General features: G+C 45.3%; 1 protein-coding gene across 9 annotated transcripts in view; it reads right to left on the bottom strand.

Moving 5' to 3' along the window:
• KIAA0513 (KIAA0513 ortholog) overlaps window positions 1-25,153 on the bottom strand; it is a 36,948-nt gene that overhangs the window by 8,127 nt on the left and 3,668 nt on the right. For 2 of the 9 annotated variants that reach the window (XM_078779137.1, XM_068115464.2), the window contains exons 2-8: window positions 18,970-19,926; window positions 18,578-18,677; window positions 9,093-9,166; window positions 8,891-8,961; window positions 4,016-4,151; window positions 3,767-3,810; window positions 2,651-2,717 (exon numbers count right to left, since the gene is read on the bottom strand). In XM_078779137.1, the coding sequence (XP_078635263.1) occupies window positions 2,651-2,717; window positions 3,767-3,810; window positions 4,016-4,151; window positions 8,891-8,961; window positions 9,093-9,166; window positions 18,578-18,677; window positions 18,970-19,868 (1,391 nt within the window). In that variant the 5' untranslated portion in view covers window positions 19,869-19,926. Of the gene's footprint in view, window positions 1-2,650; window positions 2,718-3,754; window positions 3,811-4,015; window positions 4,152-8,890; window positions 8,962-9,092; window positions 9,167-18,577; window positions 18,678-18,969; window positions 19,927-20,718; window positions 20,857-25,153 lie in introns of those variants that run through there. The other 7 variants (XM_068115461.2, XM_068115460.2, XM_068115462.2 and 4 more) reach the window with 6 other exon arrangements.

The raw sequence follows: 25,153 nt of genomic DNA, 5'->3' as shown, positions 1-25,153 counted from the left end.
TATCGAGAGATCTGCATGCTCCACTGTGACTATGTTACAAGAAAGTACGGAAAGGCCATCGTAATATTTGATGGATATCTTGGTCAATCAACCAAGCACATGACCCACCAGAGGCGAGCAGCAGGTAGAGGTGGACCAGAAGTGACTTTCACTGATGACATGAAGTTGACCATGAAGAAAGACATCTTCCTGGGAAACCTCAACAACAAACAGAACTTCATCAACATGTTGAGCAGATACCTCCGGCTTTCTGGATGCCAGACCCATCATTCCCAGGAAGATGCTGACCTGCTAATCGTCCAGACCGCAGTCAGTTCGGCGAACATGAGGAACACAGCCCTTATAGGAGAAGACACAGATCTGATCGTCCTACTCTGCTTCTACGCAAACCTAGAAGCACACGACTTGTTTATGTATAGTCAGGCAAAATCCACTACAAAACCAAACCACATCTGGAATGTGAAGTCCATGAAACGTCAGCTAGGTGCAGCTGTGTGTGAAAGCATCCTATTCATACACGCAGTATTGGGATGTGACACAACGTCTCGACTGTACGGCCTTGGCAAAGGAGCGTCACTGAAGAAATTCATGATGAGCACACTCTTCCAAACTCATCCCAACAGTTCTTGGCTGAGGATGCATCACCAGATGTGGTCGAGGCTGCAGGAGAGATAGCACTCGTGTGTCTCTACAAGGGTAAACCTGATGAAAGTTTGGATTCCCTCAGGTACAAGCGGTTTTGTGAACTGGTCGCAGTCAAGACTTCGAAGATACTCCCACAGACCTTACCGCCCACATCTGCTGCAGCGAGATATCACAGCAGACGGGTGTATCTGCAAATACAGCAGTGGAAAGGAAACAACAGCCTACAACCAGTGGATTGGGGCTGGAGAATGAGGGACGGCAATCTTGTTCCTGTTATGACCGACCTCCCTCCAGCACCTCAGGATTTGTTGAATGTTATCCGGTGCAACTGTTCGACCGATTGTGGTTCCGCACGGTGTACATGCCGCAAGCACTACTTGGAGTGTTCTCCTGCTTGTGGTCAGTGCCGTGGATCTGGCTGCACCAACTCCGTCCTGGACAGTTTCAGCGACGACGATGACGAGGAAAATGATGATTAGGTAGTGGACTGTTGTTATAGACTGTTACATGCAGCTGAATTAGTTAATTGTGGACATTGTTTTACTTTTAAGCGAATCCTTGACTTCCGACAGTATTTTATGAGTCAGTATTATTAGTTTCTCTATATGTGATTTTATTATGAGTTTGTGATTTTAATCAACAAAATGTGCCATAATTCTGAAACAGTCATGACAAGTGATTCATGTATTTGCATATCAGTGATCAGTATTTAGCTATTGGGAATTTTGTTTACGTGCTTATTTTTTTGTTCCGTACGGGCTGTACTGGGGCTGTAACATGCTGTAATTCCTGATATTAAAAGTATAATTATATACCATGTGCTCGGAATGTATCGCAAAATGTGAACAAATCGTACCGCAAAAGGATGAAAAGGGGGGTCCATGTACCAGTGATTTTGACAGACACCCCATATTTTTAGAGCTTTAGACTTTTGATATGTTATCTGGTATATATTACTGCATACAATTTCGCATTGATATGTAGTGTTGCAGTTTTTTCCTATCTGGCCCCATATTTGGGCTAAATGGCTTGGACTAGACATCAAAACCTCAAATTTGTGGCATTTCAACCTAAATCCTTCGTGATGTCACGACCGGGGTTCATCTATCTGGTGTTCCCATCCGAGTGCACAACCCATAACGCTGCGATCCCGGGTTAAAATCACGTACATCATGTTTCTTCTTCATTATCTAGTTGACAGGATGGCTCAGAGGTCCGCTGACCCCCACCCCTCGCCCCCCCTTAATACCAAACTGTCTAGCCTGGGTTCGAATCCTGATCCAGCTATAAACTGTCATCCCGGTGTTTCACAGGCATCTCGGATGGACGTTAAACGGGTGTCCTGTCTACCAGCATTAGTTGGTAAACGTTAAAGATCCCACGCTGTGCTTTGTGAAGAATAGGCAAGTTATCACCGGCACCCTGAACAAGTTACAAATTCCTGGATTACCAACTCAGTTGAGCATTCTGCCTCAGCTTGGCAAACCGGTCAGGATTTCAACCCTTGGAAAGAGATAGCTTTGGCAAAAACGACACTAAAAAGCATGGGTGTGTGTGTGTGTGTGTGTGTGTGCTTTATACAACAATCCCTGCTCATGGAAAAGAAACATGACAGGGGGCATCAGGTAACCCGACTGTCAGATGATGAGAGTCAAACATCAATAAACAACGATAGAAGTTAATAAATCGATTGTTTAGAGTTAATCTGCAACTCCGTTTATGACGTCAGGACATGGACATTCCGGATACGAGGGACAAACGGAAGACTGACAGCACAGTTACTGTGCATCTCAAAGGTTTCCTATAATTTGAGAAGAAATTCGATATCTTAATTGCGAAAGTGCACTCCCTACTCCTGTGATGAAACGCAACAGGTAGAATTGGTGACGAGACGTGCGTGAGGAGATATCAAGTTACTCTAAGTTATTAATCAAGAACATCTTTGAAAACTACTCAAGCAAACGAATGCACTTGAGCCCTGCTTCTGCGGGATTAACCGACTCACCAGATAGGCTGCTGTTTCAGATGAGAGTATAAATAAGCTTTCTCTCTCTGTCCCTCTGCATTTACCGCTGCAGAGTAAAGAAGGAAACAATTAAATTAGGCCACACACCAATTTACTCCGGCATGAAAGTTGGAAAAGAGTTGAGCATGAAAAGGCATGAAGAAAAACGCATGATAAAGCATGAAGAAAACGCATGAAAAAGCATGAAAAAAGCATGAAAAGGCAGGAAGAAAAAAGCATGAAAAAAGCATGAAAAGGCATAAAAAGCATGAAAAAAACGCATGAGAAAGCATGAAAAAAAGCATGAAAAGACATGAAGAAAAAAGCATGAAAAGGCATGAAGAAAAAAAGCATGAAAAAAGCATGAAAAGGCATGAAAAAAACGCATGAGAAAGCATGAAAAAAGCATGAAAAGGCATGAAGAAAAAGGCATGAAGAAAAAAGCATGAAAAGGCAGGAAGAAAAAAGCATGAAAAGGCATAAAAAAGCATGAAAACAACGCATGAGAAAGCATGAAAGAGCATGAAAAAGAGCATGAAAAGACATGAAGAAAAAAGCATGAAAAGGCATGAAGAAAGACGCATGAGAAAGCATGAAAAAAGCATGAAAAGGCATGAGGAAAAAAGCATGAAAAGACATGAAGAAAAAAGCATGGAAAGGCATGAAGAAAGACGCATGAGAAAGCATGAAAAGGCATGAAAAAAAAGCATGAAAAGGCATGAAGAAAAAAGCATGAAGAAGCATGAGAGAATGAAAATGCAGGAAAAAGCATGAAGAAGCATCAAAAAGCATGAGAAAGAATGAAAAACCATGAAGAAGCATCAAAAAGCATGAAAAAAAAGCATGAAAAAGCATGAGAAATAATGAAAAAGCAGGAAAAAGCAACAAAAAAGCATGAAAAAAAAGCATGAAAGTTGGAAAGTCACGTTGTTGGGAACTCGTGATAATTCAAGGGTGTATTGGCTTTGCACACCAACATCAGATACAGGGGAGGAGAACTTCAGACTGGGGGAGGGGGAGGAGGGAGAATGGGAGACGTGTGGGGCCGAAGGGGGGAAGGGGGAGAAGAGCTAGAGATGGACACTAATTAAAGGAATACTTTACATGGGCACACACCTGTGCCATTTCTGTCATCACCATCATGTTTGCTTTCAGCTTTTCTGTGGTTTAAAAACAAAAAGGAGAATCAAATATTTCAGAATGACTCCTGACGACTGCAGGAAGTGGGCAGCTGGTGAAACATAACCGGAATTGCCTCTTCATCTTCCCCAAAGTTTGCTGCTACTGGGCTTTTCCCGAACCTCAAAATCAGGTACCAATTAAGGACGATTGAAAAACGCAATGCTTTTCATCAATGTCACTCACAAACTGCTCTTGTCATCTCCCAGCATGAGCTGCCGGAGTTCCCGGAAGTCGAACACGTCTCGCCATCGAGCTGGCATCTTGTTCTGACCTTTGGTCGCGCTTTTCTTGAAGAATGAGGGCTCTGTGGTCGCGCAGCCTGTATGCGAAAAGGTTTCACGTCAGGGAATCGCTGGATACAGATTAGTTGAGCAATCGTGCAACAAATTATTTATTTCACCCATTTTAAAATAAAAAAAGGAAACTAAACAACGTTGAAATGCATGAGACATGAATGTGCATTCCACAGCCACCAGAATGGTATGCCAGGGGTTGAAGGTATGAATCTCGCTGAAGCAGCACTTGTAATATTAGAGACTGGCAGAAGTACCCAGGGGGGGGGGGGGAGGGGGTGAGGCAGGAGAGGGAGGGGTGGGGGGCAGGAAGGTTTGCTACAAATCCATCTTTTGGGGGGGGGGGCTTTGACAGGCCCCTCCGTTTTGAGGCGGGGGGGGGGGCTAAGGGCAAGGGGGAAAAATTTACCCGTGCAAAGATTGCTTTAACCTCAGTGTTGCCCAGGTTAAAAAGGAAATTGTAATACCCTCTGCCACAATCACCAGGTGGCGCAACACGGTACCCATTTACAAAGAGAATTTACACCCCAACCCCGGTCCCCCACACCCTCGCATGAGGCCATGGCCACATAGCCTATGTTACGCCCCGGCCAAAGTTGTAGTTGTATTTGTATCCCGAGTAAAGTGTTTTTTTTTTGTTTTTTTTTGTATATTGAATCGAGGCTCGTGAAAGAGCTGACATTTACTTCACAAACAAATCAACCAGACAAACAAAATGTACAAAAAGAGGGAGCGGAAGACAAGATGGGGAGAGAAGGGGAAGCACACAAACACTTGAGAGCACACAACATTTGAGAGCAGGGAGATGTGTGGGAGGGAGAGGGCTTGGGGGGAGGAGGCGTGGGAAGGGGGGGGGGTGGGAGAAGTATAAAACACAAGGACACCAAGGACTTCCAGGACAGAAGTTGGTATTTCAAAAAAGTGGAATTGGGGTGAAATTAGTGGGGGTAGAAAAGATCAAGGTTTTGGATGGGGGAAGATAAGAGATGGTGGTGAACAGCTGTTTTAAAGACCTGGAGGGTGGAGTGGGTTTGAAGAGAGTGAGGGAGTTTGTTCCAGAGGCAGGAGAAAAGAGGAATGAAGGAGTGAAGGTGAGCAGAGAGTCTTGATTTTGGCACTTTAACCATAAGAGGGTTGCAGGCAGATCTTGTGCGACCTGCAGGAATATTTGCGGGACAGAGCCCAGAGAGAGCTGGGGGGGGCAAGGCCAGAGAGGAGTCGGTAGAAGACGGAAAGACCACCAACCTGCCTGCGGTGAGTGAGTGAGAGGCCCTTGGAGTTAGCTTCATCGCGGGAGATTCCAATGATGCTGAATGCTTTGGTTTCAACAACGTGAAGACGAGCTAGGTGTGAGGCAGGAGCACCAGCCCAGAGGGGAGAGCAGTATTCTATTGAGCTGCGGATGAAAGCCTTGTATGTGGTGAGGAGCTCAGGTGTGCCAAGGAAGGACTTCGCACAACGGAGGATGCCCAGTCGGCGACTGGTTTTGGAGGCCAGATTTGAAATGTGGTATTCCCAGGAAAGATCATGGCAGAAAGTGAGACCCAAAAGCTTGAGTGACAGAACTTCTTGGAGAGGATTATTCAGAAAGTGGATGGGAAGGTTGTCCAGTCGGTCTTTTCGGAGAGACATCACAAGAGTGTGAGATTTGTCAGGATTGAAAGACATGTTCCACTTGTTTGCCCAGTCTGTGATTTTGTCCAGGTCTGCAGAGAGTGAGGAGGCTGCAGACTGCCGATCTGAGGGATGAAGAATGGAGCGACAGAGAGTAGCGTCATCAGCAAAGAGATAGAGAGGATTTTCAAGAGAGTCAGAGAGATCATTGATGAAGACCAGAAAAAGCACAGGGCCCAGAACACTGCCTTGGGGAACTCCAGCCTGAACAGGAAGAGGAGATGAGAGAAACCCATTCAGGGCCACACGTTGACTACGACTCGAGAGGAAGTCCGCCAGCCATGCGTGGAGATTTCCATGGATACCAAAAGAGGAGAGTTTGGTGAGCAGAGCGGGGTGCCAGACCGTATCGAAGGCACGTGATATGTCAAGGGAGACAGCTCTAATTTCCTGTTTGGCATTGAGGACTTCCATCCATTGTTGAGAAAGCAGAAGCAGCATGTCCAGAGTAGAGTGACCAGGTCTGAAACCAAATTGATGATCAGAGATCAAGCCATTGGAGAAGAGGAAAGATTTCATATCTGAAGCAATGATGGATTCCATGACTTTGCTGATAATTGGGAGAAGGCTGATTGGTCTGTAGTTGCTGGGATCTGTTTTTGCACCTTTTTTGTGCAAAGCGGTGATGTTGGCAGATTTCCAAGCAGATGGCAGATGACCTTGAGCAAAAGAGAGTGTGAAGAGAACAGAGAGAGGGAGTGAAAGAGCGGAAGAACAGGATTTTAGGACCCGTGGGCTGATGCCGTCAGGTCCAGTTGCAGAATCGATTTTTGAAATGTGCACCCATTGGTCGGACAGTTGCCGGACCCCATCCATATTTGTTGCTTGACTCCACCCACCATGGCATCAAGACAAAACAATATGGCACCATCTTGGTTTTCCGGTGGGCTTAAGACATCAGGCCTGCAGGCCTCTGCTGACTGCACGGTTTTGGTGCAGCAGATTTCCATTGGCTTTGTTTGGTTCAAGTGTTGCTCATGAAGAGGTACCCAGAAAAATCTAATCATACGGTACGTCAAATATTAGTAAGGTTTATTCAAGCCCGTCAGCACGCACAGTAGCGTTATGTAGCCCCTCCGAAGAAAATAGCGTTATGTAATTTTTGAACAGCCCCACATTGGGGTTAAACGATCCGTGACCGTGTGACGAATCAGCTCGTACTGATATAACCAAAGGGAGGGTGACACGGATAAGAGGTGTCAAATTAACCTTTCATTTCATTTCATTTTTAGAATAGGTACACCGTATCCCTGCGCATCGTAAGAGGCAACGAAGGGTTGGTGTCAGGAAGGGCATCCGGCCATAAAAACATTGCCTCAAACAGGGAACCATGATTGTCATGGGGCCTGCAAGGCTAACCCCCGCTCTAGCGGGGAAAATGGCCTTAAAACGATCATTCATTCATTCATTCATTCATTCATAGTGCATTAAATGTGTGTTTCCAGATCACGCTGTTCATTTTTTAAGAGTGCTTTAAATGTGTGTTTCCCAATCGACCAGTTACCGGATTTTGTTGCACGTTGTGACACAGTGAAGTCATCTACATATTAAAGTAGTGGCAGTTTTCTGTCCATCTGTTTTTCTCTTTCTGCCCATTGGTTGGACAGCTGTCATGACTCCACCCACAATGACGTCATTAGTAGGAAGGCTGACGCCCCCCCCCCATTAGCATTTTGATTTTCATGCAGTTCAGGCCGAACACATCGTCAAGCCTGTCATATTCACAATCGCCATGCCCTACCTTTACATTGCAAAATATAAACTTCCAGGAGTATGTGAGGCAGCAATTCAGTGCCTATACACTGCCTAAAAAAAAAAAGGAAAAAAAAAAAAAAAAGGAGGGCATCAGAGTTCCACGGGTCCCTGCTAGTTCTTGTTAAAGTCTTTAATATGACTGTCGGGGTTTGAACCATCGACCTCCCAGACTCTCTGCAGACTTGTGAACCATTACACCCCATTCTGATGCAAGGTATCATGTTGCTATCAGATTGTCAATAAAAACTCAAAACTATTCCAGGTTTGGGGGTAACCTGCCTCCTCAAACTGTTAAAGACAAGGTGCCAGATTACACTGGGTAGTTGACCCTTAATGCCCTCAGGGATCTATGAATGCACATCAAAACTAGAAAGCACCTGAAAATGCAAAGCCCATCTGTGTCCGTTTGTATTCAGACGTCTTCTTCTTCCGTATGCCCAAAATAATGAAAACAGTTTAAAAAAAAAAAATTGTTGATTTTATGCAGCCTTATGGTTTACCCCCTCCCCCCAATCCCAGCCCTCTCGCTTCCACAGATCTACTGATGTCCCTGTTCTCCACTGTTGTTGTGCTTGTGTACTTCCCTCTCTTTCCCCTCTTTTCTCCCGTTCCCTTTATTGTATGTTTTATGTGTCAGTTTATGTTTTTGTGTTTAATGTGTTTGCTCTTGCACGAGCCTCGACTCTGTATCCCAAAAAAAATTAAAAACCCATGACCATTCAGCTTTAGATCTACAAAAATGATCAGCTTCGAGGTTTTGATTGGTGAACCAATTCTGTGACCCAATATGCAAATTCTTAAATTTTCAGGTCAATCGGATGAAAATTGACGATTTTATGTGACGCTGACCTGACATTGACCTTTTGACCAGATTATTAATTTGCCTTCTCCATAGTATCATAACAAAGCTTTGGTGAAAATTTGATGACAAAGCTCAGATTGTAAAAAAGTTATGGCCGGACAGACACACGGACAGTCATAGAAGTGTTTGCAAAACCACGTCTCCTGCTGCGAAGGGGACGGGCTAATTACACTTTGGAAAAGTCAGTGCCACAGACATTATCCTCAAGACAAGAATTAAGATTTTGGTCCAACCAAATAAGGTGTATGCAAAAATGGTAAAAAGTTTTAACCCCATGACCCCATCCTTTTACATACACAATATGTAGATGGGATCTTATCAGACGTTACACAATAATAGCTGTATAACAACTAATCACTCAAATCGCAAGGACTCTTACCGAATGACCAACACAGGTAAGATGGAATCTTAAAAGACACAGGCACACAATGACCTGCCCTTTCGGCAAGAGATGCCATGGTGTAAAAAACGTACTCATGTAGTAGTAGGTGAAACACATAGTCATGAGGTTTTTGGCCGGTCCAAAATCGTCCAAGTTATGACACCTGGAAGGACATTGCATTGTAACATGTGACAACACACATGCACGAGTACAAAGTGAAGCAAAACCGATGAGCGGAAGTTTAGAGAAAATGTTTGGCTGTCGTTGCACCACAAACCACTTCCCAATACTTACTCGAACAGAACCACAGCGATGGATTGCACCAAGCGGAAAAACGTCTGCTCCGACACGCGCTTCGAGTTGCATCGCTGCACACGTACAAACAAAACCTCGTCATAAACCACTCCTTGGTGTTACCATAAAAACAAGCATTCTGAGTATTGATCTGAGGTATGCTGAGACACGTGTGTCACGCCGGGCCTCGTTGATAAGCCCAAAAGGTCGCTCCGTGGAGCAGCCTGCACGTATTGCACTGTATGAATTATATAAATTATTACCAACTCACGGTCTGAGGTACTAGCGATTCAAGAGATTTTTTTTTTTTTTTTTTTTTGGATACTGAATCGAGGCTCGTGAAAGACCTAACATTTACTTCACAAACAAATCAACCAGACAAACAAAATACCCAAAAAGAGGGAGCGGAAGACAAGATGGGGAGAGAAGGGGAAGCACACAAACACAACATCCGAGAGCAGGGAGATGTGTGGAAGGGAGAGGGCCCGGGGGGAGGAGGCATGGGAAGGGGGGGGGGGGAGGGAGGGGAGGGAGAAGTATAAAACACAAGGACACCAAGGACTTCCTGGACAGAAGTTGGTATTTCAAAAAAGTGGAATTGGGGTGAAATTAGCGGGGGTAGAAAAGATCAAGGTTTTGGATGGGGGAAGATAAGAGATGGTGGTGAACAGCTGTTTTAAAGACTTGGAGGGTGGAGTGGGATTGAAGAGAATGAGGGAGTTTGTTCCAGAGGCGGGAGAAAAGAGGAATGAAGGAGTGAAGGTGAGCAGAGAGTCTTGATTTTGGCAGTTTAACCATAAGAGGGTTGCAGGCAGATCTTGTGCGACCTGTAGGAATATTTGCGGGACAGAGCCCAGAGAGAGCTGGGGGGGGCAAGGCCAGAGAGGAGTCGGTAGAAGACGGAAAGACCACCAACCTGCCTGCGGTGAGTGAGTGAGAGGCCCTTGGAGTTAGCTTCATCGCGGGAGATTCCAATGATTCTGAATGCTTTGGTTTCAGCAGCGTGAAGGCGAGCTAGGTGTGAGGCAGGAGCACCAGCCCAGAGGGGAGAGCAGTATTCCATTGAGCTGTGGATGAAAGCCTTGTATGTGGTGAGGAGCTCAGGTGTGCCAAGGAAGGACTTCGCACGACGGAGGATGCCCAGTCGGCGACTGGCTTTGGAGGCCAGATTTGAAATGTGGTTTTCCCAGGAAAGATCATGGCAGATAGTGAGACCCAAAAGCTTGAGTGACAGAACTTCTTGGAGAGGATTATTCAGAAAGTGGATGGGAGGGTTGTCCAGTCGGTCTTTTCGGAGAGACATCGTAAGAGTGTGAGATTTGTCAGGATTGAAAGACATGTTCCACTTGTTTGCCCAGTCTGTGATTTTGTCAAGGTCTGCAGAGAGTGAGGAGGCTGCAGACTGCCGATCTGAGGGATGAAGAATGGAGCGACAGAGAGTAGAGTCGTCAGCAAAGAATCCATTTTTAAAAAATATTTTCGTTTAATTAATGATATCTGCCAAACCACGTGCCCTATCGCAAATTCCAAAAGGACATTTTAGTAGATTGACATGCTGAACAGATTTGTGAAGTTTCCCCTCGATTGGATCAAAAATGAGGGAGGGGCTCGGTTTTAAAGGTTCATGCTTAAAAACGTCATAACTCTGAAACCATCAGTAATTTATTATATTTTTCGGTTCACGATCAATGATCGATGTGTATATATATATATATATGTTGCTCGGCTTGGCTCCGCCCCTCCGGAAAGCGTGCGCTGTGTCGTGCTGTTGACGTTCGTGAGACGAGGCTGAGGACGCGCAGTGAGGCTTGAGGAGAACTCGAGAATAAACAAGAAATATCCATTTAAAAAAAATATATTTTCGTTTAATTAACGATATCTGCCAAACCACGTGCCCTATCGCAAATTCCAAAAGGACATTTTAGTGCTGAACAGATCTGTGAAGTTTCCCCTCGATTGGATCAAAAATGAGGGAGGAGCTCGGTTTTAAAGGTTCATGCTTAAAAACGTCATAACTCTGAAACCATGTGACGCATGACGTCATTCTCGCTGACTTTTTTGTTCGTCATGGGTATGCGATTCTGCCTGCAAAGTTTGGCCTCGATCTGTTCAGCCGTTGCAGAGAAAAAGGGGTTTTCGTGTTTTCACGAAAAACAATATGGCGACCGAACCACGTGACCTGTGACGTTATAATTACCATTAAAATATTCTACAGACCGAGTCCATCATATGGTGAAAAATTTATCTCAATCGGTCCTATTATTGCAGATAAATTGGTTTTTAAAGGAAATTAAAACTTAAAATGGCACCGAGTTAAGGATCATCAGAATTATCAGAATTAACAAAGTTCAAAGTGCCATAACTTTGTTATAAATGATCGAAACGTCGTGAAGTTCGAACTTGACCTGTACCTTATCATGAGGAAACCATGTGCCAAGTTTGAAATCATTAGCATTAAGCGTTTAGAAAAAAAGTCCTGAACTGATGGACTGACTCACTGCGTGACGGACTGACGGACTGATGGACTGACAGACGGAGGGACGGCGTGCAAACCTATAGTCCCCTCCGGTGTACACCGGTAGGGGACTAACAAGCATTCTGAGTATTGCGCTGCAATACATGTCCCCTACCGGCAGTCTGTCGTCCGGAAAACTGTTGGGGAAATTACTAAAGTTCAAAGTGCCATAACTTTGTCAAAAATGATCGAAACGTCGTGAAGTTCAAACTTGATCTGTAACTTATCATGAGGAAACCATGTGCCAAGTTTGAAATCATTAGCATTGAGTTTAGAAAAAAAAGTCCGGAAAACTGTTCTTTGCGTGACGGATGGACAGACGGAGGGACGAAGTGCAAACCTATAGTCCCCTCCAGTGTACACTGGTAGGGGACTAATAACCACAAACAAAAACCTCATCATAAATCACTCCTTGGTGTTACCATCAAAATAACCACAAACAAAACCTCGTTATAAACCACTCCTTGGTGTTACCATCAAAATAACCACAAACAAAACCTCGTCATAAACCACTCTGGCATTTGCAGCAACTGAACTGGTGTAATATCGCTGTTTGTGATGTAATAACAGTGTATTTAAAGTATTATCGCTGTATGTGATGTCATAACAGTGTATTTAAAATATTATCGCTGTTTGTGATGTAATATCAGTGTATTTAAAGTATTATCGCTGTTTGTGATGTAATAACCGTGTATTTAAAGTATTATCGCTGTTTGTGATGTAATAACAGTGTATTTAAAGTATTATCGCTGTTTGTGATTAAATACACTGTTATTACATCACAAACAGCGATAATACTTTCAATACACTGTTATTACAAGTATTATCGCTGTTTGTGATGTAATATCAGTGTATTTAAAGTATTATCGCTGTTTGTGATGTAATGAGTGTATTTAAAGTATTATCGCTGTTTGTGATGTAATAACAGTGTATTTAAAGTATTATCGCTGTTTGTGATATAATAACAGTGTATTTAAAGTATTATCGCCGTTTGTGATGTAATAACAGTGCATTTAAAGTATTATCGCTGTTTGTGATGTAATAACAGTGTATTGAAAGTATTATCGCTGTTTGTGATGTAATAACAGTGTATTTAAAGTAGTATCGCTGTTTGTGATGTAATAACAGTGTATTTAAAGTATTATCGCTGTTTGTGACGTAATAACAGTGTATTTAAAGTATTATCGCTGTTTGTGATGTAATAACAGTGTATTTAAAGTATTATCGCTGTTTGTGATGTAATAAGTGTATTTAAAGTATTATCGCTGTTTGTGATGTAATAAGTGTATTTAAAGTATTATCGCTGTTTGTGATGTAATAAATGTATTTAAAGTATTATCGCTGTTTGTGATGTACTAAGTGTATTTAAAGTATTATCGCTGTTTGTGATGTAATAACAGTGTATTTAAAGTATTATCGCTGTTTGTGATGTAATAACAGTGTATTTAAAGTATTATCGCTGTTTGTGATGTAATAACAGTGTATTTAAAGTATTCTCGCTGTTTGTGATGTAATAACAGTGTATTTAAAGTATTCTCGCTGTTTGTGATGTAACAACAGTGTATTTAAATTATTATCGCTGTTTGTGATGTAACAACAGTGTATTTAAAGTATTCTCGCTGTTTGTGATGTAACAACAGTGTATTTAAATTATTATCGCTGTTTGTGATGTAACAACAGTGTATTTAAAGTATTATCGCTGTTTGTGATGTAATAACAGTGTATTAAAAGTATTATCGCTGTTTGTGATGTAATAACAGTGTATTTAAAGTATTATCGCTGTTTGTGATGTAATAACAGTGTATTTAAAGTATTATCGCCGTTTGTGATGTATTAACAGTGTATTTAAAGCATTATCGCTGTTTGTGATGTATTAACAGTGTATTTAAAGTATTATCGCTGTTTGTGATGTAATAACAGTGTATTTGAAGTATTATCGCTGTTTGTGATGTAATAACAGTGTATTTAAAGTATTATCGCTGTTTGTGATGTAATAACAGTGTATTTAAAGTATTATCGCTGTTTGTGATGTAATAACAGTGTATTTAAAGTATTATCACTGTTTGTGATGTAATAACAGTGTATTTAAAGTATTATCGCTGTTTGTGATGTAATAACAGTGTATTTGAAGTATTATCGCTGTTTGTGATGTAATAACAGTGTATTTAAAGTATTATCGCTGTTTGTGATGTAATAACAGTGTATTTAAAGTATTATCGCTGTTTGTGAAGTAATAACAGTGTATTTAAAGTTTTATCGCTGTTTGTGATGTAATAACAGTGTATTTGAAGTATTATCGCTGTTTGTGATGTAATAACAGTGTATTTAAAGTATTATCGCTGTTTGTGAAGTAATAACAGTGTATTTAAAGTTTTATCGCTGTTTGTGATGTAATAACAGTGTATTTGAAGTATTATCGCTGTTTGTGATGTAATAACAGTGTATTTAAAGTATTATCGCTGTTTGTGATGTAATATCAGTGTATTTAAAGTATTATCGCTGTTTGTGATGTAATAACAGTGTATTTACAGTATTATCGCTGTTTGTGATGTAATAACAGTGTATTTAAAGTATTATCGCTGTTTGTGATGTAATAATCGTGTATTTAAAGTATTATCGCTGTTTGTGATGTAATAATCGTGTATTTAAAGTATTATCGCTGTTTGTGAAGTAATAACAGTGTATTTAAAGTATTATCGCTGTTTGTGATGTAATAACAGTGTATTTGAAGTATTATCGCTGTTTGTGATGTAATAACAGTGTATTTAAAGTATTATCACTGTTTGTGATGTAATAACAGTGTATTTAAAGTATTATCGCTGTTTGTGATGTAATAACAGTGTATTTAAAGTATTATCGCTGTTTGTGATGTAATAACAGTGTATTTAAAGTATTATCGCTGTTTGTGATGTAATAACAGTGTATTTAAAGTATTATCGCTGTTTGTGATGTAATATCAGTGTATTTAAAGTATTATCGCTGTTTGTGATGTAATAACAGTGTATTTAAAGTATTATCGCTGTTTGTGATGTAATAATAGTGTATTTAAAGTATTATCGCTGTTTGTGATATAATAACAGTGTATTTAAAGTATTATCGCTGTTTGTGATGTAATAACAGTGTATTTAAAGTTTTATCGCTGTTTGTGATGTAATAACAGTGTATTTAAAGTATTATCGCTGTTTGTGATGTAATAACAGTGTATTTAAAGTATTATCGCTGTTTGTGATGTAATAACAGTGTATTTAAATTATTATCGCTGTTTGTCATGTAATAACAGTGTATTTAAAGTGTTATCGCTGTTTGTGATGTAATAACAGTGTATTTAAAGTATTATCGCTGTTTGTGATACAATAAGTGTATTTAAAGTACTAGGGCATGCCCGTACTATATATATGCCCGTACTATATATCTATCTAAAATTATATCCCCCCCCTCTATTTACATGAAATGGTTTGGTCCATTCGCAACGCCAAAGCGAACGGCGAACGGCTTGCGAGTACAGTGACAATCCCCCCCCTCTATTTACATGAATGGTTTGGTCCATTCGCAACGACCACAGAACCCCCCCCCCTCTATTTACATGCAATGGTTTGGTCCAAAGCGAACGGCTTCCGGAGTTTGGTAAAGAAATCGCCATCGCGTGCACAAACGCGCAGGAAAGCGAATGAATCGCAAATTCGTTTTTATTAGTTTTAAAACGTAGTTTAACGCCAACATAGTTTGCAAACGTGAAATAAATGAATACGCTCTCAAATGTGCCATCCGAGGCAGAGTGTGTCCTCCACGTTCGGCACACGCGATCGTTCGCTGCTCTCTGATTGGTTGAATCGTTTTTTGGACATAGCTCGGTAAGTAATTGTCCGATTAATATGAAACCTTGAAAAGGCACATCCTCGGGTCCCCAGCAATATACCTGGCAAGTTAAAAGTATATCGGACCCGTGGTTGTCGAGAAACAGCGGTCACAGACAAACGTACAAACGTACAGACAGAGATTACTGGAATTATAGATAGACTAGGGCATGCCCGTACTATATATATGCCCGTACTATATATCTATCTAAAATTATATCCCCCCCCCCTCTATTTACATGAAATGGTTTGGTTCATTCGCAACGCCAAAGCGAACGGCGAACGGCTTGCGAGTACAGTGACAATCCCCCCCCTCTATTTACATGAATGGTTTGGTCCATTCGCAACGACCACAGAACCCCCCCCTCATGCAATGGTTTGGTCCAAAGCGAACGGCTTCCGGAGTTTGGTAAAGCAATCGCCATCGCGTGCACAAACGCGCAGGAAAGCGAATGAATCGCAAATTCGTTTTTATTAGTGATACGAATTGAATTGGGAGAAATTGGGAGATGAATGAATTGGGAGAAATAATGCGCATAAGAAATCGAATTACGTACCGTAATGGCGGTCAGCTCGTAACGCGCTCAGCTCCGCTCGTCTCACATCGGCCACGCCTACGCAACAAAGCGTTCTGTGATTGGATGCCGGAAAGCGTGCTGCCGGACAGTCGTCACTGTCCGGAAGTTCGCAAATCGCAGTTAGGATGAATCGTTTTAATTTAATCGCAGTTTGAATTCGTTTTAAAACATAGTTTAACGGCAACATAGTTTTCCAACGTGAAATAAATGAATACGCTGTCAAATGTGCCGTCCGAGGCAGAGTCTGATCGCCACGTTCGGCACACGTGATAGCTCGCTGCTCTCTGATTGGTTGAAGCGTTTTTTGGACATATCTCGGTAAGTACTTGTCCGATTAATATGAAACCTTGAAAAGGCACATCCTCGGGTCCCCAGCAATATACCTGGCAAGTTTCAAGTATATCGGACCCGTGGTTGTCGAGAAACAGCGGTCACAGACACACAGACACACAGACACACAGACACACAGACACACAGACACACAGACACACAGACAGACACACAGAGATTGCTGGAATTATAGATAGATTATCGCTGTTTGTGATGTAATAACAGTGTATTTAAAGTATTATCGCTGTTTGTGATGTAATAACAGTGTATTTAAAGTATTATCGCTGTTTGTGATGTAATAACAGTGTATTTAAAGTATTATCACTGTTTGTGATGTAATAACAGTGTATTTAAAGTATTATCGCTGTTTGTGATGTAATAACAGTGTATTTAAAGTATTATCGCTGTTTGTGATGTAATAACAGTGTATTTAAAGTATTATCGCTGTTTGTGATGTAATAACAGTGTATTTAAAGTATTATCGCTGTTTGTGATGTAATAACAATGTATTTAAAGTATTATCGCTGTTTGTGATGTAATAACAGTGTATTTAAAGTATTATCGCTGTTTGTGATGTAATAACAGTGTATTTAAAGTATTATCGCTGTTTGTGATACTAGGGCATGCCCGTACTATATATAAGCTAGGACGTGCCCGTACGTGGGTGCCCGTTCCTTGCAAAAAAAAAAAAAACTGCAAAAAAAAAAAAAAACAGCAAAAAAAAAACAATGGTTTGGTCCATTCGCAACGACCACAGAACCCCCCCCCCCTCTCTATTTACATGAATGGTTTGGTCCATTCGCAAAGCCAAAGCGAACGACCACAGAACCCCCCCCTCTATTTACATGAATGGTTTGGTCCATTCGCAAAGCCAAAGCGAACGACCACAGAACCCCCCCCCCCCTCTATTTACATGAATGGTTTGGTCCATTCGCAACGGCAAAGCGAACGGCGAACGGCTAAATCGCCATAGCTCGGTAAGTACTTGTCCGATTAATTTCAAACCTTGAAAAGGCACATCCTCGGGTCCCCAGCAATATACCTGGCAAGTTTCAAGTATATCGGACCGGTAGTTGTCGAGAAACAGCGGTCACAGACAAACGTACAGACGTACAGACGTACAGACGTACAAACGTACAAACGTACAGAGATTACTGGAATTATAGATAGATAATAAGTGTATTTAAAGTATTATCGCTGTTTGTGATATAATAAGTGTATTTCAAGTATTATCGCTGTTTGTGATATAATAAGTGTATTTAAAGTATGTTCGACCAACTTTGGGATATGCTTCACCTGCAAGGTTCCGTGGCTTAACTAAAGTCCAGAGGTGATGTTTGGAGAAATTACAACGGAAAGTGTTTCGTATCATTGCCTCCACCACCAAAGGTGGACAGCGGTTATGGTTTTACCCGTTTGCTTGTCTGTGTGTGTGTCTGTGTGTGTGTCTGTCTGTCTGTCTGTGAACAGGATATCTGAAAAAGTTACGGACGGAATTTGTTGGGCAGGTTGGGTGTGTAACAAGGACAAATTGATTCGATTTTGGTGGAGATCCCAATCTGATCATTTATTTCAGCGATTCTTCACCATTGAAAGATGGGACCAAAACTATGTATAGCAGGATATCTCAAAAAGTTGGATTCGGACGATACCAGGTGAATGAGTACGGGTAGGTGATGAGAACAAACCAATTCGATTTTGTTTCAGGTCTGGATCCAGATCCATGTAAACAGTGGGATACAACATGTAAACAGTGGGATACAACATGTAAACAGTGGGCTACAACATGTAAACAGTGGGCTACAACATGTAAACAGTGGGCTACAACATGTAAACAGCAGGCTACAACATGTAAACAGTGGGCTACAACATGTAAACAGTGGGCTACAACATGTAAACAGCAGGCTACAACATGTAAACAGTGGGCTACAACATGTAAACAGTGGGATACAACATGTAAACAGTGGGCTACAACATGTAAACAGTGGGCTACAACATGCAACTGTTCAACCTGGCGAAGGTATGCACACAATGCCACATGCGTTCAGAATTTGCACAACAGGTGGAACCAATCAGGATGAGGATCCCACAATGCACTACACTAATATAACATTTAACAGCAAGATGAGGTAGCAGAGTGGATCTGGACAAAACACTCGTTTTGCTCTGACCTGCCGTGGCTGGCAGACGACGGACACTCAAGCTCACCTGCTCACACAGGAAACGGGAGAACCACAGACGTCCTGTGCTGTCCATTTCTTGGCAAAGCTTCCCAAACCTTGACTTGTCGTCCGAGCTCACGTCCGTCCTGCGAACGCAATGGCCACCACACATGGTACACGTAATCTTTGTGAAAATATCCACCACTACATCTTACAATCAAATGTTATGTACAATTAAGGTTCACCTCAAATCGGTTAAAGCCTGCAGATCTCAGGTAGAATTTATACACCATCTTGTGAATGGTTTAAAACTTCACCCTAACATTTCCGAAAATTGTTCCAGGAAATAATTCAATTTTTTTTTTCTCCATCGAGTTAGACATTTACAAAAACACATCGTTTCAAAATGGAAAAAAAACCAATAGATGAGACACGTACCCTGGGCTGAATATTTGTTCGATGTACGCATGCATGAACTTTGCAGTCTCGTCCCAGTTCATTCCTCCATTGCCAGAGGTGTCCATTGGCAAAGAAACTGGGCGATCCAAAGGCTTAGTGGGAGTACCTCCTGGAGAATCTTCTGGCACTCCGCCCGGGATGCTCTCCAGATGATCTTCGGGCATCCCACCCAGGGTGCTCCCCATAGGATCTTCAGGCACCCCAACCGGAATGCTCCCCAGATGATCTTCAGGCACCCCGCCCGGAATGCTCCCCAGATGATCTTCGGGCATCCCACCCAGGGTGCTCCCCATAGGATCTTCAGGCACCCCGCCCGGAATGCTCCCCAGATGATCTTCAGGCACCCCGCCCGGAATGCTCCCCAGATGATCTTCGGGCATCCCACCCAGGGTGCTCCCCATAGGATCTTCAGGCACCCCGCCCGGAATGCTCCCCAGATGATCTTCAGGCATCCCACCCAGGGTGCTTCCCAGAGGCCCTACATTTGAGTCTATTGATGCATCTTCCAAGCAGCGGGTTTCTATTCCCATGCTATTCACACAGTTAGGGAATGCATATAATTTGGAGAACAAATTGGAGGGATTATCTTCAAGGTCACGGGAACTTTTGATTTCAGCCGGTTCTGAATCAGTCCTCGATTGACAGAAATCAGAGATGCGCGTCTGCTCGAGATGAAAATGAGCTGCGGATTCAGTCGGGCAAAGCAGAGAACCCGTTTCATTCTCGAGTCGATTTTCCGATCCATTCACCAAGACTTTGTACGACACCGAAGTTCCATTCACGTGAGTCTTGGGTCCATTAATCAAGGTGACGTCTTGTTTGGTGGGCACCTTGGTCGTTGAAAATTTGCTATGCAAGATGTTCTCAATCAATTCCATCGTCCTTGCTTGGTGCTTGGTGCTTGGTGCAGGACATACAAGAGGAAGAGCTCAAAAGCTGTGGGAGATGAGGAAAGAGGTTCGGAGTAAAACCCCGTCCACGTACACAAGGGATTACTGTAGTACACAAGAAGGTCAAATAGACCACCAAGAACCAGCTTGAAAAACAAACAATTATGAAGTTACGATAGTTATCAGAACGATTACCCAAAAATATGTGACGCAAGGGTCATCAGGATATTCATGCAAGTACCGGCGAGTACCTCTCTATTATTAGTCGGTGCAACAGTTTTCCTAAACATGGTTCATCGTCACAAAGTACTCGGAACTCAAAACAAGGTCACATGTTGAAATCGACGCACATTGCAGAGCCGTTCGTGCTTCCTTACAAGTAGTTCAACCACCCGCTAATGAATATGCCAACGTGTCCCCCGCTCCATACCCCAGCCAGGTTCAATAATGTCACCAACTCTTTAATTATGTAATCGATGGACACAATGGAGCAAAACCTGAGATCCGTACGGAGCCCACGTATGGAGTACGAGGACGATTCGATACCCATCTCGGTATCGGGTATTGAGGTTGCTTACTCTGGTCAACCCGTGAGCACACAGGGAGAGTACGAAAGCTGCACTGAAAACAAATGCGTCAAAATGAAACTATTACAAATAATAAATAAAGAAAACCAGGTAGTAAAAGTAGATCTGCATGTGGACTGACACACTCACAGACACATAGACCGATGGCAACATCCATCCGTCCCTTGGGTAATTTGATAAATCCATTCGAAACACGATGCGCAAGACAAAAAAAATTGAAAATAAAATAAAAAAGGAATAAATTATTTTACCATGAGCTTGTTTGTAAAGAAACACCTTTCGCCGAATTCCGCATGTACCTGTAAGAACATCCGACGCCGATGTGAAGGGAAACAATGTCATCAACCGCCGAGTGACGACGCATTTTGTAACCTTTTACCCTATCGTTACAAACCAGAGGCCTCTGCTTTCACAGATAACGGGGTTCGGGTGTTGCCTAGAGTCGGGCATGATGCGGCGAGGAGCCGGGACGGCCTTGGCACAACATAATCCTTCATACAACCACAAGGGGACAAGCACAAATAGACGGCCTGCTTAAATATGTGTCTCCCCGTTGACGATGAAATAAAAACGCAGAAAAACACTTTTGTAACACCAAGAGATCTCTGGGATGACAAATGTGCCAGAGGAGACAAAGTGTTTCAAATTAACATGTCATGCTGTCCAGAGAAACGTGGTTATCCAAGCTGCGGGTTACCTCCACCACAATAATAATAGAGTAGAGGATTATTAATTCGTTTTCATTTGTACAGGTGACAGGTGCGCTAAAACAGGTGACAGGTGAAAGGTGAGCACGTACGGGTGGTTGTGGACGGATGAGCACGTACGGGTGGTTGTGGACGGATGAGCACGAACGGGTGGTTGTGGACGGATGAGCACGTACGGGTGGTTGTGGACGGATGAGCATGTATGGGTGGTTGTGGACGGATGAGCACGTACGGGTGGTTGTGGACGGATGAGCACGTACGGATGCTTGTGGACGGATGAGCACGTACGGGTGGTTGTGGACGGATGAGCACGTGCGAGTGGTTGTGGACGGATGAGCACGTACGGGTGGTTGTGGACGGATGAGCACGTACGGGTGGTTGTGGACGGATGAGCATGTACGGGTGGTTGTGGACGGATGAGCATGTACGGGTGGTTGTGGACGGATGAGCATGTACAGATGATTGTGGATGGATGAGCATGTACAGGTAGTTGTAGACGGATGAGCATGTACAGGTGGTTGTGGACGGATGAGCACGTACGGGTGGTTGTGGACAGATGAGCATGTACGGGTGGTTGTGGACGGATGAGCATGTACAGATGATTGTGGATGGATGAGCATGTACAGGTAGTTGTAGACGGATGAGCATGTACAGGTGGTTGTGGACGGATGAGCACGTATGGGTGGTTGTGGATGGATGAGCATGTACGGGTGGTTGTGGACGGATGAGTATGTACGGATGGTTGTGGACGGATGAGCATGTACAGATGGTTGTGGATGGATGAGCATGTATGGGGGGTTGTGGACAGGTGAGCACGTACGGGTGGTTGTGGACGGATGAGTATGTACGGATGGTTGTGGACGGATGAGCATGTACAGATGGTTGTGGATGCATGAGCATGTATGGGGGGTTGTGGACGGATGAGCATGTACGGGTGTTTGTGGACGGATGAGCATGTACAGATGATTGTGGATGGATGAGCATGTACGGGTGGTTGTGGACGGATGAGCATGTACAGATGATTGTGGATGGATGAGCATGTACGGGTGGTTGTAGACGGATGAGCATGTACAGGTGGTTGTGGATGGATGAGCACGTACGGGTGGTTGTGGATGGACGAGCATGTACGGATGGTTGTGGACGGATGAGCATGTACGGATGGTTGTGGATGGATGAGCATGTACAGTTGGTTGTGGATGGATGAGCATGTACGGGCGGTTCTGAAAACGTGCTCATGTGAAAAATTATTCAAATCAAACAAACGGATAAGGAGCAATGAATGATATTGTGGCGGGCACAAGGGACAATAATTCCGCGCACCAGTGGGTGGCGCGAGCGTCCAGGCGGGGAACTGAAATGCATGCCCTGCCTTTCGGCCGATCGGCCACGCCCGGGGGCAAGGCGTGGCCTTGGGAGATATATGCGGGCTCTAAGCTCGAGCCCGCCCAGTGCTGAAGTGCCAGCTCTGAATAAAGACTCTTGTTGTATCAACACGTTGTGGCCTACCTCTCTGGCAATCGAGTCGTGTGTGCACAGCACCACACTGGTGACCCCGATTGGTTCAGCCGTTGCTGACCCCCGAACGTGCCATGGCTACCAACGCCGTCGCAATCAAACTCCCGGAGTTTTGGGAAGCGCAAGCCGACGTTTGGTTTGTGCAAGCCGAAGCTCAGTTCCAACTCCGGGGCATCACGGCGGACGAGACCCGGTACTACCACGTGGTCGCCTCCCTCGGGCCCGGCACTGCCGCCCGCGTCGTGTCCATCCTTCGGCGCCCGCCAGGCGACCACAAGTACGAGGCGCTCAAACGTCTCCTCCTTGCCACGTTTGGGCTCACAGAGATCGAACGTGCCGACCGCCTCCTGGACCTTCCCGCCTTCGGCGACACACGACCATCCGTCCGGATGGATTTCATGCTGTCTCTGCTTGGAGACCAGCGCCCGGATTTCTTGTTCCGTGCACTTTTCCTCCGCCAGCTACCGATACAGGTGCGCCTCGCGCTGGCCGGTTCCAACATCACGGAACCCCGCGCCCTGGCCGGAGAGGCCGACAAGTTTTTCGCGGCCTGCGACACGCGGTCGGTTTACGGTGCTGCCGTAGTGGATCCCGGTGCAGCGGCTACAGCGCCCCCGGCTTCCCTCGTGGCCGCTGCTGCGCCCCGCCACTACTGCCGCCGCAACCACCACCGCCGCCGGCACGGCCGCCGCCACCGCCGCAAACCTGGTGCTACTACCATGCCAGGTTCGGCCGCAAGGCTAAAACGTGCCGCCAGCCGTGTTCTTTTGACGGGTCGGGAAACGCCCGGGCCGGCGCTCACTTGCGGCCCTGAGCGTCGGCCATTCTGGCAGCCTCCTGTTCATCACGGACACCTTGTCCGGGCACCGTTTTCTTTGCGACACGGGAGCGCAGGTAAGCGTCCTCCCTGCCTCCGCGTCCGACAAGCAAGCCGCGGGCTGGGGGCCCGCTTTGCTTGCCGCCAACGGTACACCCATCCGCACATTCGGGAAGCGCTGCCTCTCACTGCGGTTCAGAGGGCAGCGCTTTCAATGGTCGTTCGTCACCGCCAGCGTGCCAATGGCCCTGCTCGGCACGGACTTCCTATGTGCGCATGGGCTGTTGGTCGACGTTAAGCGCAGACGTCTCGTCCAGGCCGAAACCTTCAGCTCGCTCGCTTGTTCGCTGAGCGGCTCGTTGAGCACTCGCTGAGCATCTCACCGAGCGGCTTGCCAAGCGGCTTGCTGAAAGGTTCTGTCCCGGCAAGGTTAGTCTGCACGCTTCCGGCAGCGGACTAGTTTACCCGCCTCCTCGCCAGTTTCCCGGCCCTCACGCGGCCCACCTTCTCAGCGGTGGCCGTCAAACACGGGGTGGAGCACCATATCCCCACGGTTGGGCCGCCGGTCTATGCCCGGGCACGCCGACTCGACCCCACGAAGCTCGCCGTGGCGAAAGCGGAGTTCGCCACGCTGGAGCGGCTGGGGATCGTACGGCGCTCCAACAGCGCTTGGGCTTCTCCTCTGCACATTGTGCCGAAGCCCGGCGGAGGATGGCGGCCGTGCGGTGACAACCGCCGGCTCAATGATGCCACCACCCCCGACCGCTACCCGGTCCCGCATATCCAGGACTTTTCCGCCCGGTTGGCAAACACGACCGTGTTCTCCAAGGTGGACCTCATCCGGGGCTACCACCAGGTGCCCGTCCAACCGGACGATGTCCCAAAGACGGCCGTCATCACCCCTTTGAGTTCCTGCGAATGCCTTTTGGGTTGAAGAATGCGGCCCAGGTGTTCCAACGGCTCATGGACAGCATCTTGCGCGACTTACCTTTCATCTACGTCTACCTGGACGACATCCTAGTCGTGAGCGCGTCCTGGGAGGAGCACCTGCTCCAGCTCCGCATGCTTTTCGAACGCCTGGGCCAGCTTGGCCTGATCATCAACCCCGCAAAGTGCCGTTTCGGCGTCGCCGCCATCGACTTCTTGGGGCACCGCATCACCAGGCACGGGGCCGTCCCTTTACCGGCCAAGGTGGAGGCGGTCAGGGATTTCCCGCGCCCCCGCACGATCAAGGGGCTCCAAGAGTTCCTGGGCATGGTAAATTTTTACCACCGCTTCGTGCCCCACGTCGCCCAGCTCCTCCGCCCCCTGCACGAGGCCCTCCGGGGCAAGCCGGGCAAAGGTGACATCGCCTGGTCGGAGCTGATAGCCGCGGCGTTTGCGGGCGCAAAGCTGGCCCTGGCCAACGCCACCATGCTGGCGCACCCGGCGCCCGATGCACCGATCGCCCTCACCACCGACGCGTCGGACTACGCGGTGCACGAGCAGTGGGTGTGTGGTGCTTGGCAGCCACTGGCGTTTTTTAGCCGGCAGCTTCGCCCGCACGAACACCGCTAGAGCACCTTCGACCGCGAGCTGCTCGGGCTCCACCTGGCGGTCCGACACTTCCGCCATCTGCTCGAAGGCCGCCCGTTCACGGCTTTCGTC

The sequence above is a fragment of the Myxine glutinosa genome, chromosome 5 (genome assembly GCF_964187855.1).
Source record: "Myxine glutinosa chromosome 5, kmMyxGlut1.1, whole genome shotgun sequence".
In the NCBI taxonomy this organism is placed as follows: Eukaryota; Metazoa; Chordata; class Myxini; order Myxiniformes; family Myxinidae; genus Myxine; species Myxine glutinosa.
This window is presented reverse-complemented; position numbering and strand designations above follow the sequence as displayed.